At 36.9% G+C, this 13383-nt stretch overlaps 1 protein-coding gene across 1 annotated transcript in view; it reads right to left on the bottom strand.

Moving 5' to 3' along the window:
- dym (dymeclin) overlaps positions 1 to 13383 on the bottom strand; it is a gene marked incomplete in the record, with an annotated part of 65935 nt that overhangs the window by 34208 nt on the left and 18344 nt on the right. Inside the window, 5 exon segments of the mRNA XM_014009326.1 lie at positions 3977 to 4071; positions 4194 to 4307; positions 4459 to 4584; positions 5572 to 5750; positions 5906 to 6091. Coding sequence (XP_013864780.1) covers positions 3977 to 4071; positions 4194 to 4307; positions 4459 to 4584; positions 5572 to 5750; positions 5906 to 6091 — 700 coding nt within the window.

Genomic DNA, 13383 nt, shown 5'->3' with positions numbered 1-13383 from the left:
TCCAAAAACAAACAACAAAATAAAATGTATCAGACAAACTACTGCATGTTGAGGTTTGCATGGAAGCTCTAATCTAAATGCAAAATGTCATTAAAACCTACTGGTGGCTCAGTTCTACATTTTCAGGTGTTTTTTTTTTCTATTTTAGTTGAAAGACCACCAACCAGGATCCACCTGGGATGTTAACACAGTAACACAGTGTGACCAGCTGGCCTGTCCCATCTGTAATATATGCTGAGGCAGTGACAGACACAGACCATGAAACAAAGATTCAAAAGATTTGCACAGCGCTAGTATCATCCTAGAGTCGGTCATGAGCAAGAGTAGTGACAGATGAGGTCACGTTCAAAACTAAAGAAGTCACGATGACCTCATTCTAGAAGTTTGGAGAACCATCTCTTATTTATTTATATGTATGTATGTGTTTATGTATTCATATACATACACATACATATATAAAACAAATAAGATAGTTCTTAATAAAAAAATAAATATCATAAATAATTTTATTTTGACTTTCCTAGTGGAGCTTGAATGGTTTGTTTGGACACCAAAATCAGGCTTTCTTCAACCTTTATTCTTTGTAAAATGTCAATGCCAATTTTTTTATAGACAGGTTTTTTTTTTATTGTAAGCAGTTAAAAAAATAAATTTCGGTTGTTTTTCCACAGACACCTACTTTTTTGTTTATTTTATTTTAATTTATTTTACTCCACAATAAAAATAATCAACAATATTTGTCAACCAGGCTTTTTCCTTGAAATGCACATCCCTGCACAGAGTCTGCTCTCCTTAAAATGTGTATTTTGAGGTGATTTTTTTAAACAAACCGTTACTTATTCACTTCATATTTGCAATAAGACTGGTTAGTTGATATGAAAAAGAAAAGAAATTTGTATTCCCTGTCCAAACAGAGCAGATAGTCATTTTGGGAGTTAGATTAAAACATTTATAACAAAAGCATAACATGCGGTGCTTGAGTAATATTAAGCAATAAAACAATTTAAAGCATTTTTAAATTGTTCTAGTAAACTATTAGAATGAAATTATGAGCCTGTAAATGAACAATACGAACTCCTTACAAATTTCATTTGAGCACACATTCAAAAATTGGGATAATTTTTGAACTTCTGTGTGAGCAATGGATAAGAGTCACAGCACAGAAGAAACTGAACAATGGTGGAGAGCAAAGTCGAACATTAAAAAGTAATAAAGACGGTGGTGGTGGTGATGGGAAGCTTCCTGTAAATAACAAGTTAAGATCTTCTCTGAGAGTCAGCTGAGGGGCAGAGTTCAGCAGCTCGGCTGACATTCGGAAATTCCTGGCAGGAAATTCCCTTTATCTTGTCGGGAGCCAGTGGCTCAGCCCAGCCCAGGCCATCATAGTCATCATCATTATCATTATCATCAGACACAGAGTCAGTTGCTCTGCATGACTACTGGACAGAAGAGCATAGACACAGAGAGAAACAACAGCAAAGATAAGATGATACTGAATGTGCGCGTGTCTTTGAGGAAGAAACCATTTCTTCTCGCTTGCCTGGAGTGAACAAATGCACATGAATGTCTGGATGTTTTTCAGGTCAAATTTTTTTTCTTTAATTTCCTTCACGTTACATAACATTTTCCTCAACACAAACTTTGCAGTCTCCATCAGTTTATTGTATAACAATATCTGTATTCAGCATGCATTTTTTTTAAAGAGTGGCTGTTTTCTTCCACCCTTTTTGTCCCTTTTCTAGTCTTATGATCACATGCTGCACAAGCTGAAGTACTAAGACCTTATGAGCTGCTTATTATTATAATTTAAATGCATGATGTCGAAAGGCAAGCCACTTAGTCTGACTGGTGGGAGTGACCTGACACCCACTGGTGTTTGCGCAAAGTTTTAAAGCAACATTACACTTTTCTTTTTGTGTTGCATCACAGTGAAGTGGTACAGTGTTTATGAGGTGCAGTTCAAGCAATGATGCAAAAACACTCCATCGTCTTTTAATCTTATCTACATTTATTACAAATTTAAATGGAATGACACACATGATGGAAAATGAAAAAATTATCTGAATGACTCATAGGAAGTTACAATAAGATACTAAAATAGAGGACAAAATCCTGATTGTGATTCAAACCACTGAAGATACCATTTGAGTGTCAAAAAGTCAACACACAATATCATTTAGTATTTATATGGAGGACGTTCGGTGACATTGGAAAAAAAGAAATTAATGTGTGGCCGCGAGATAGTTATGTCATGCCATGAGATAGTTATTGTAGTCATTTCCATGCAGAGACTGTTGATTGTTAACATGAAGGATTTTGAATTAATTTCTTTTAACTTTAATATAGAAATACTTCAGTCACTTGAAGTTAGGCATGGAGTGATTCTTAGCTTTACACTGTATGTTGCAGCTATAAGACACAGGTGACGACTGGAGTTATATTTATCCAAAAAGCATTTTTCTAAAGCTTTACACACAAAACATGCTCCAAGGAGTCAGAGTTATATGACATTCAGGAACACAGTAAAAACTTTGTTTCCCGACACACATTTAAAGTGCTCAATGTCATCTTGTAAATACTAGTAGGCTGTGATGAAAAATGTACCATTTAGATTGAACCATGGAGGTACGCTCTTTGATTTAAACTTAAAAACAATAATTGTGTGGTACTGTAGAAATCAGCGTCGTCCAAAAAGGGAAGTCTGAATAATAGCAGAGACCCACTTGGATATCTTTATAAATCTTTATACTCATCTGACTCCAATCAGCTCCAAACAGTAGTACACAGCACAGGCCTCAGAGTGAAAAGCCTTGAGCTTGTATCTGGAGACCAAAACAAAAACAGTCCGGTCTGTTCCAGGCTGAATCTAAGCAGAGACTCTCTGCACGACTCAAAACTTCTAAAAACTCCTTAAAAATTTCTACTCAAATGATTGACCTTATAACGCAGGGCTATTCAACTGGCGGCCTGCAGGTGACCAAAGTTCCGCCAATTAGTTCATTCATCTCTTAAGCCCAAAGCCCCGGTTTTCAACTTTAATTACTAAGACTTCTTTTAGTTAAACACAGACATGTTTGGTAGGATCAGGATCTTGGCTACAAGCTGGTATAAAAAACATTTCTATAAACACCCAAGACAGTTAAAACAGCAAGCAGTTGAAGATAAAATAAAACTATGAAAATGAAAATAAAATTGGTTTAAAATTTGGAGATGTCAAACTATTATTTGTGGTAAACAAGAGTTATTTTTGTTTTTTATGTTGTTTTATTATCACTACTTTTATTATATAGGATTCTGTATGTTGTATTTATGATTAAATCCAGCAAAATAAACTATTTCAAAGGTAACAGATATTTGTAACATTTGGTTTATTTACACAATGACTTTAATTGCTGGATGTTTGGGCTCTCAGCTCTTGACCGGCAGTAACTGTGTTCCCCGGAGCAATTTAGTTGAATAGCCCTATTATAACGCATGTCTCCTCCTGGTTACATCCCTGAAGGTGGTAACTTTTAAATCAGAGTAGAATGTAACTATTTTTTGTTTATGCTACAGAAAGAACACATGATAGGACACACACACAAACACACACATAGACACACACAGTCTCAGTTTTAAACCTTAAGGCTGCAATGATCAGAAAGTATGAAACAACACTGGATCTAACATTCAGTTAATCGTTTACAAAATTTCCTTCAGTACCTTTGAACAGTTAAACACAAAAACAGCATATTCAAATATAATCTGACTCCTATAATGTCTGTATCAAAATTATCTGTGGCTACACATTAACCAACTCATTAATTTTAATCCAGTGTCACCGGACGGGCTCCGTATAGTTACCTTAACTTTTTGATGGTTGTAAAACACCACTTTTTCACTGTATAACATGCTGTACTGAAAAAGATCACTCAACATTAACAAATCTGCTCTGCTCAGTTTGTTTTGACATTTGTAACTCTCAGTACATTCTTACCTGATGATGCGCTGGGCAGCGTATTGGTGGAGGCATCGGAACTGGGCAGACATGTTGGCAAGTGCAGCAAGACAGTTGGTGTGGAGGTACTTATCCTAAAAGAGGACACAACAAATAAAAGCTGCATTTGTATATTACTGAGTGACGGAACTACCAACGTTCTTTAGAGCAGATGTCTAATTCGCAAACTTAATGCATGAATCTGCGCTCGTCTTACCCTCGTCCGTGTCATGTTGAACTGGATGGTGCGGATGACAACCAGAATGAGCAAACTGCCAAGTGAGATCTCTGTCAGTGACCTCTCTGTGTACCAGGAAATGTTCTTCAGCACCTGTGAGAGAAAGTGGGACAGTAGGTGACATGTGTCTGCTGAACGTGTCAGGAATGATTGACGAGAATCGCAGTGAGTGGGCATAATGAGTGGCTTCCCTCACAGGAGCTGAGCTGCGGCGTGCATGATAAAAAAGTGTGTGTCTACGTACCACCTCGTGGATGGAGCGATTGAAGGCATCATCCTCTGTAAGAATGAGGAGAATAATAAGGGCCATGTAGACATGATGAGAATTTCTCTCCTCTACATGGTAAAGGATCTCGAGGATGGGCAACACCTGAGAGACAAATGGGAGAAAGAGCTCAGCAGACAGTACACGTCTGTTTATCTTAGTAGTTATATTTTACAACACACTTGGTGTAACTTTACTAAAGATAAATTTGCCTTCCAGAGTTTTTTTGTCACCTTTAAAACAAAAGTTTTTTCAGACTTTCTAAAGTTTTTTTAACGTTTCATCGAAGCTGATCATTTTCAGAAGAATTGTTCTTAAAGCTACTTCACATGGATGTATGCATCCCGAACCAGTGTTTGTCTCTACAAAAAAGACAACGAATTTTAGGCCTGCTGTCTTTTATTTTGTCCTCCAGTTGTCAGATTTTCTCAAAAATACTACTTTATGACTTGTAAAATGTTTTAATTTGAGCCTTTTTTAATAGCTAGAATTTGTGAGATGGGAACAAATTATACGTCTTTGTGACAAACTGACAATTAAGCATTTCTTATTTATAGATACAACTTGGGTTCATCCCTTCAGGGGATCAGGTGCCTTTTTTACTGCTTCAATGAGTCATAAAGTACAAGAAAAATGTAGCAAATGTTAAAAAAAGAAAGAATGGATTGGACCTACAGATTCAGATTAGGTGTGTGAATGTGTTTTTATTTTAAATGTCAGCAAACTATCAGCTTTATTGTAGTTTTCTGTTTTGATTATTTTAACCGGAGTTCCTACTTTTATGTTTCATTCAAAAACATCAAGAAGTGGAAAAGAACATTATTTGTGAGTCCACTGTACTTGAATGTTTTTCTAAAAATTATTTTATTTGCTAAACATATCATAACTCTATACTGACTATCCCACATGAAGAGAAAAGCACCACCTGTCGCAGCACACAGTTATGTCAAAAGATTTCAGGGCCACACCAATACATGCTTCGAAAAGCTACATAATGACTTTTATTAACCATAAACCAGGCACACCAAGATTGATTTTTTGCCTCTGTCTGTCTGAATGAAATCAGGGTCACTTTATAATCTTCCCACCCACCAGATTATCCATGTCAGTTCTTGACAGGATGTACGTCCTCAAGTTGGCGTTCTGGTGGAGCAGAGTGTAAAGCAGTAAAGTGGCTTGGTCAGAGCGTTGCTGCTCACACAGAGCTGTATAAAGACTGTTGAAATTGATCTGGAAACTGTGAGGTTGATCCACAGGCAGCGATGACGTGTCTACAGAAAGAAAGAAAAAAAGAGTAAACACTGGGAGGTTTACTACTAACACGTCTTTAATGACATCCGGCTCAAGTCATATATTGTAAATAAAAGTCTCAATCATAAACAATGAGATAAAAAGGATGATATGCCTGCTGTACACTCGTTATTACCTTGTGTGTTTCGGAAACAAGTAATAGCCTGGCGATAGGGGTTTGGCCAGTCAGGCCCATCTGTTAGATTGGATAATACCAGCAGTAACAGAAGACTCTGATTGGATAAAGGTAAGGGACCGTTTTCCTGGTCTACCCCTCCTTTACTGCCAGCTCCACCCAGTGTGAAGACACTCCACAGACCACCTGTAAGAGAACAATTTTTTAATGATACATTTTCTCTTTTTAATTTAAATAATTTTAATAAACCTGCTATAACAAACACTAATTTAATAATGCCATGTGTGGTAATTAAACAATCAGCATTATTCTATGGGATTTACATCAGTCTAACATTTTTATAGAATAGAACAAGAATTTATTGCCATTGTATCAATGCAACAAAACTGAAAAATGTAGTCTGTAGTGCAAAAATAATAAAATGCAATTAAAAAAACAGCACATTTAAAAGGGAACACAATTCATAACACTGAGAATATTCACAGTGCAGTAAAGTCAAAGAGGTTTCATCTTTGACAAGGCCAACTTTTGTTTTAGCTTTAAATATAAATGTGCTACAGTGGTAGGAAATTCAATGCCAGCTCTTTATCCAAGCAGTGTTAACCCAGTAACCAATTCATCATGCTTGACACGTACTGTTCCTTACTTTTGGGTGTAACTGTATCATTAATTTTAAATTGACATGCTAAACATTAATGCAAACAGCTCGTATTTTAACATCCACCAGTTTAGAAGCAACATTATTATTCGTGTGATGTTGTGTTTCTTTTCCTGTCAGACAGATGCCAATGCAATATTTATCGTTATTTGGTTTTGCTAGAGGGAAATGTGGCGCTTGAGCTGCTAAATATTCAGTTTTGCTCAGTACTTTGAGGGAAATGGTGTGTGCTTTTCAGCAAAGAGGGATGGGTGCAGTAAGTATGAGAACTTTTTAGTTGTGAACAGTTTTTAGAGCTCAAAATGATAAGGGGGAAAGCAGTGAGCCTGAACCAAAACAGCTAAAACGATGTGCTAAAACTCACATGGAATACATGCAAATATGAGTGGAAGCTGCTGCAAGTGACTCTTATCTCACTGTAATTTGTTAGAATGTCATTATTGGAATAAAATCTTTAGTTTTAATATAAGGCTAGGTCAATAATTTCAGTTGTAACTCTCAACTATTCAAAACGAACAGTAAAAATAAGCAGATAGGGGCTTGTCTGCCATTTTATAGACAGATTTTCAAATAAGTCTTCAGTTTTGTATCTGATAAATCCATGTCTAAATAATGAACTGAAAACATTAGGTGTGCTCCGACTGATGTAATCACGACCAAAGTGAGCACAATAGAGTCACACAGAATGCTTTGCAGAACCTGAAATTTGAAACAACACAGCCGGCGCCACCGAACAAAGAGAAACTGGAACTGCTGGCCAGCGGGAGTGGGTGAAGGAAGTTGTTTTGCTGTTGGGGATTAGAGACAGAGATGAACGAATTTCTTGCAGAGCCACTATAGTGCCGGCCCTTTCAGGCATCACATAAAGCTCGAGAAACACAAACCCCAAGATATACAGATGACAGTCTCTGGCTCCTCCACGTCTAGCCTGACAGAATGCACAATGAGCAGTGAGAGGGTTGCTCATCAAGCTACTGAACTGGAGGCAAACACAAGTAGATCTGTTGCCATCTAGAGGTGGTGACAGGAAGAGCAGAGCATAATTCATTTACATATTTTCTACTTGACTGAAAAGTGCCCTGCTGGAACGTGTCTAATAAATTGAAGCAGAGTTTAATTTAAATGTTAGTTGGGAGTAGGCTCTTTGATCAAGGGTACTGTGCTAAGAAAAAAGTGACATTCAAGTGTTTTTTCCCCATAAAAGCACATAAATGGACTCAAGGATCAAATTATGAATTATAATTTTAATAAAATCCAAACAAGACACGTATGCCCCGCCCTCCTCAAGGTTCCAGACTGGTCCATTCCAGTTTGATAGAGGGGTTTACGACTATATTGAAGCACAGAAACAGTTTACAAATTGATTAAAAAATGTCAACAAGGGAAGACGTCCATCCAGCCTCACACGTTGGAGCCAGAGTCTGACCCAAAGCCAGAGGAGAATGAAGACCACCACATTGTAGTTGCAATTCCATTGCAAAAAATCATGACGTAGTAGTTCAAAAAATGTCATAGAAAATAGAGAAAACGAAATAAGTTGAAAATATAACCCAAACAGAATATAAAGATATCTATGCAGCACCAGGAGAAATTAAATTAAACTTTTCTGCACACCTAGAGACTACAAGTACACAACAAAATGTATTTAACAGCTAGAAAAAGTGGATTTTTTGATGATTTGTTCCTTTTAAATATCTGTGCTAAAGAACATTAAAAAGTGATTAAGAAATTAAACGAAAAAACTAGAGAGAATTTATATAGTTGCAGTTTGTCACACTTTGCACACACATGGCTGTCGACTTTTTCTCCACTGGTCAAAAAAACAGAAGTGAGAGAGAATGAGACTGAGTGAAAGATGACGAAGCCCTGTTCATCACATCACTGGCACCGGAGCGACTGGTCCAGCAGTGTCACAGAGACGGGTCTGGCAGCCACATTTCCTGAACTCCCTCACACTCGTTATTTTACCTTCACGGGGGCCATTTGTTATTCGTCTGGCTTGGTGCCCCTCTGCCTGTCTGGCTGCCTACCCCATAAACCCAATAATGTTACACTGCTTAGGCTGTTCCGGCTCTGGCCAGTAACTCTGTGGGAAAAGAGGAGGAGGAGGAGGACATGGAGAAGAGAAAGAGGAGAGTGAAGAAAAGAAAAGGTCACACTCTGACAGAGAGGCTGGTATACTGGACGTCAGTGCTTGGGGGCATTGAAGGCTCCTGACTATGAGGCACGCAACACATCTGTCCCCTTTTCACAGTCAGTTTCTTCTTTGAAACAAGCTTTATGATCTAAAATTCTTAATGACTTTCCAGCATGAGAACACACAAATCCATTTGCCCCAAAACTGTTAACTATTAAATATTAGAATACAACACAAACTGTTGATTCTTAATAAGACTTGGTTTTGGGCCTTAAGGCCAAAATGAAGTCTTACATAATTTCCACTAACATCAGAGACATTACCATTGATAAATAATAATAATAATAAAATGAATTAAACACTGACAATCAAACCATTAAATAACATGAACTATTAAAGCAGCTCAGTGACAATTATATTCAGACGGTAAATGGTACTTCTATTTAAAAAATTTTGGCTATCCAGGCAACTCAAAGCACTTTACATCACTAAAACATTTATCTGAATAAATCATCCCACTGTATAATCAGTGCTTTATATCCCATTCATACACCAGCTGGATATTTTGTGGTTGATTAACTGAATTTTAGATAGTTTTACACGTTATACTTAGTAATCAATGGCAGTCATTTATTTTAAACAGTAACAGAATTAACAAGTCTCTATTTACTGTAATATATGGGCCTCGCTCCAGCAGTGTAAATGAAAACATAAAAAGGGGCGCACCGATTTCCTTAATTTTGGGAGTTCGGCCGATATTTAAAATTGATAGAAAAGATCGGCTTCTCATCTACCTCCACAAAGGTCTGAAAATCAGCCACTGTCTCGTTGTTTTCTGCTGTGAGCACTACCTAATGTCCAGTTTAAACAAGTTTTTATTGTTTCAAGTGTATCGTTCAATGGTTTTCAATAAAATAAAACTGGAACATTGAAGGTGTATTATGACCTTATAACACCTCACAGTGTCAGCTATTTAAAATTTCGGTATCGGCCAAAATCGGAACTGGCAGGTTAGACTTTTTAAAGATCAGTGAATGACCAGAAAACTGCAATAGGTGCACCCCTAAAACACAATTGTTTAACATTTCAGGAATTCCAATGCTCTCCTAAGAGGGACCAACCCCAGGGGTGTGACCAGGTTTTCTATAAATATTATGAGAATATGTGATCGACGGCCATTTTGTTTAGACTTCTGGAGCCACCGACAGGCTCGCAGTGAAATGGATTCTTTGGATCTGAAAAGAAACATTTAACTGAGAACTTAATAATTTTCTGTGTATTATTCGGGCTTCCAATTGGAACAATTGTTTACACACCGATGGGCACATAGAAGAAAATGAGTGGTTCAGAGTCTTGCCTATGGGCACTTACGGCCAGGAATCGAACCTCAGACTTTCTCTTAAGAGTTTCTCTCATTTCTGATCAATGGCCACCCTGCAAGATGCCGACTTTGTGAGTCACAAACGCACACATTCATGATTATTTAATTTATTATTTCAGTGAGTAAACGTAACTGTAAAAAAAAAAAAGAGTTTGCAAAATTATTACTTTAATCTATTTTAAGAATGCTGCAGCAGTCAAACAGTTAAGATTTTCAGCCTGAATCGTGCCATTAATGTGCCCATTTCTGTTATAGTCAGTAAAAAAATCATACAATCAGGCCGGGTAAATAAATACAATCCTCCCAATAAAGACAATTCTTTGTTCAAACAATAATTTTGCTATGACAGCAAAAAGTTAAACTGAGACCATTAGCTGAAGCGCAGGCAGAGATGAAAAAGCTAGTGAACACTGACAGACACAATGTCCTAATTCTTGTATAACTGTAAATAAAACAGAACGTCGGCACTTCAGGCCAAAGCTTTGACCAAGCGTGAAGACAGTCAGACACACTATATTCAAGGCAAGCACTCATTATCCAGAAATACATCTGCTGTGCAGATAATAAACACTCCTCTGAATAACAAACACAACTTAAAAACACGTTTCATTTCAAACACATTTCATAAAGCGTCATCTTGTCCTGTTCAACAAAGAATACGAGGACTTCATAGACTAAAAATTCTTTTTAAATTATGATAAAAAGTTACCACTCACACAACCAAACTAAATCTAAATGAAAATATGAAACAAAAAGTGTACCGTATCAATAATAATATCCTGCATGTGCAGACAGACATATGTTGTTTGTGATTTTGAGTACGTATATCTGATCATTTTGAATGAAAATTAGGAGAATAAGGAAAACTGAATGAAAAAACAAAACAAAAGCAGCAGTGTGGGACGTGGAGTCTAATTAGCATTCAGGAGTGTGTGTTAGTGGCAGCTGAGCATTTCTGTGGAAACCTACTCAGTCAAGCTAACGGCACGGCTTCGGGGGATGGGAACACCAGTCACTTGAATCATCTTCTTGTCTAGACTAAAATGTCAGGTTGACAGGTCGCCAACAATTTTGCCTTCCAGGAAATAAACAGCAAGCACTATTAATGGCCTGGACAAGAATTTAGTCCAGACATATAAAACCTTAAAGCAATGAGGTGAAAAAACATTGGTCATCTCTAAACATTTAATCACTGAAGTAAGAACAAAGAAACGTTCAACTAACAAAATTAACACAAACAAGGAAATACACAAGAAAGCTCATTTTACAATTAAAATAATGACAGCATGTTGAAATAAAGCTGGGGGGTGGTAGTATTATGAAAAAACGACTTTATCATGTGTGTGTTATATCAAGTGTGTTGCTCGACTCATTCAAGGATGTTTGAGAAATCCTTGCCTCTCCTATGGTAGCCATTTGAAGCTGCCTCAACATTTACTGGTACAAAGCACCGCCTTTTTTTTTTACAAAGCCCCGCCCTGGAGTTCAGTCCTCAGCTGAGCTCACACCCCTCCCCTGAAGCATTGTTGTGAAGATGTGCTGAAGTGGGAGTGTCTGAAACAGTAAGAGGTTCTCAAAGAGACATAGGCCAATTTCAAGGCATTTAGACAGGCTATGAAGTCAAATTATTTTTGATACAGTTTGTGTTTTCATAACAACTGAAGCTGAGATAATCATTTGATTGTGGTTTAGAATTGAACTATGTGCCTGGAAACAAACAATACACTCCCCCTTTACTTTTTTTTTAAAGAGAAGTGTGCCAAAAGCTTTTAGTTATCAGTCATGAAAATAGATCCCTCACCCCACCCTCCACTGGAGGATTTTGCTCAAACAGCAGTGAGTGTTAAAAACAGACAAGAGAAATCCTCCCCTTCAGAAATTATAACGGCAAAATGAAAACAAGGAACCAATTTGGTTTTTTTTACCAAAGGCCAAGTGTTTTGTATTAGGGAAAAACATACCTCCCGATGATAAAAGTGTGTAGGCATGAATAATTTTTTATGCTAACACAGCCAGTGTTTTTGCTCATTTTCATTTAGGAAGTAAGTAATTAATAACAACCTCAGGCAAAAAAAAATGTAATCACTGTGTTTGGAAGATATTTAATAATTTGTTTTAAAATAATCAACTGCATGGCACAAACTGTTTAATTTAATAGCAACACATTCCATTTTTAAATATAGAATATTATAGTAATATTCAGATAAGTCTGCAGTTAAACGAGAGAGCTTGCAGACCACATGAAGCTGCTGCACCTTAGTTGAAACAATAGAAATGATTATGAAGCTTCTTCTAAGAAGGTAATTCAACACAGACATGTTTGTGACTCCAGTTAAGTAAGTCAGAAATTTGGAGCAGGTAGAAACAAAACGAAGAAGGAAAAAGCTAAGAAAGAAATCAATCTGTTAGAATAAAAATAATGTAAGCAATAAGCATTTAAAATGGGAAACAAACTGGGAATGGGAAATGTACCAGGTACATAAAAAGCTAAAAAAAAAAATCACAATTAACACTTAAAATCTGATGATGTTGGACCATTTCAGGTGGACCTATAATTGATTAACTGATGTACACAATATTCTTTATTCTCTGTGCCAAATAGAGAAGATCAAAACCTATGAACTCATACTGTATAACCAACAAACAATGCCATTTTTCAGTCTGGTTCAAAATGTTTTGTGTTTTAATACTAGCTGGAAATCAACTAATGCTGAAAACTTCTGATATTTACTGCTTTATGGAACAGCACACATTTGTTGTATTTTCTGCTAATTCCAAACCGTCTTTATGGACTGAAAACAGGAAGAAAACAAGTGTTGTTTTTGAGTTCTGTGTAAGAGAATTTGTGTCTTTGTTGCTCTGTTTGTGTGCATAAGGGAGGCGGCAGCAGACAGACAGGCTCTGGGGGATTACAGAACAGGACAGGAGACCATAACTCATCAAGCCCATCACTGGCAACAGACAGACAGGCTGGGCTGAATGGTGATTGTGCACTGATAGGAATCTGCCACCAACAACCAACAAAGAGCATTTATCCACGGGGGAAACCCTGTCCTATTTTCTCACAGAAACAAACATACAAAGCTTTTTACCAGCTCAGTCTCTGACTCATCCACATGATTGTACACTTTAAATTCTCAAATTCATCAAAAATTCTCACCCTTTGGCTAAAAACTGGAGGGAAAAAAGTTGTTTTTGTAAGCAAACTATTAATATGCTGACTATATAAGCATGTGTAGCCATCCAGAAATAAAATAACCAAGATTTATTTCTTTATTTTTTTACACAGCTCTATTATAACC

Source organism: Austrofundulus limnaeus, unplaced genomic scaffold, assembly GCF_001266775.1.
Source record: "Austrofundulus limnaeus strain Quisiro unplaced genomic scaffold, Austrofundulus_limnaeus-1.0 Scaffold57, whole genome shotgun sequence".
NCBI classification, from domain to species: Eukaryota; Metazoa; Chordata; class Actinopteri; order Cyprinodontiformes; family Rivulidae; genus Austrofundulus; species Austrofundulus limnaeus.
This window is presented reverse-complemented; position numbering and strand designations above follow the sequence as displayed.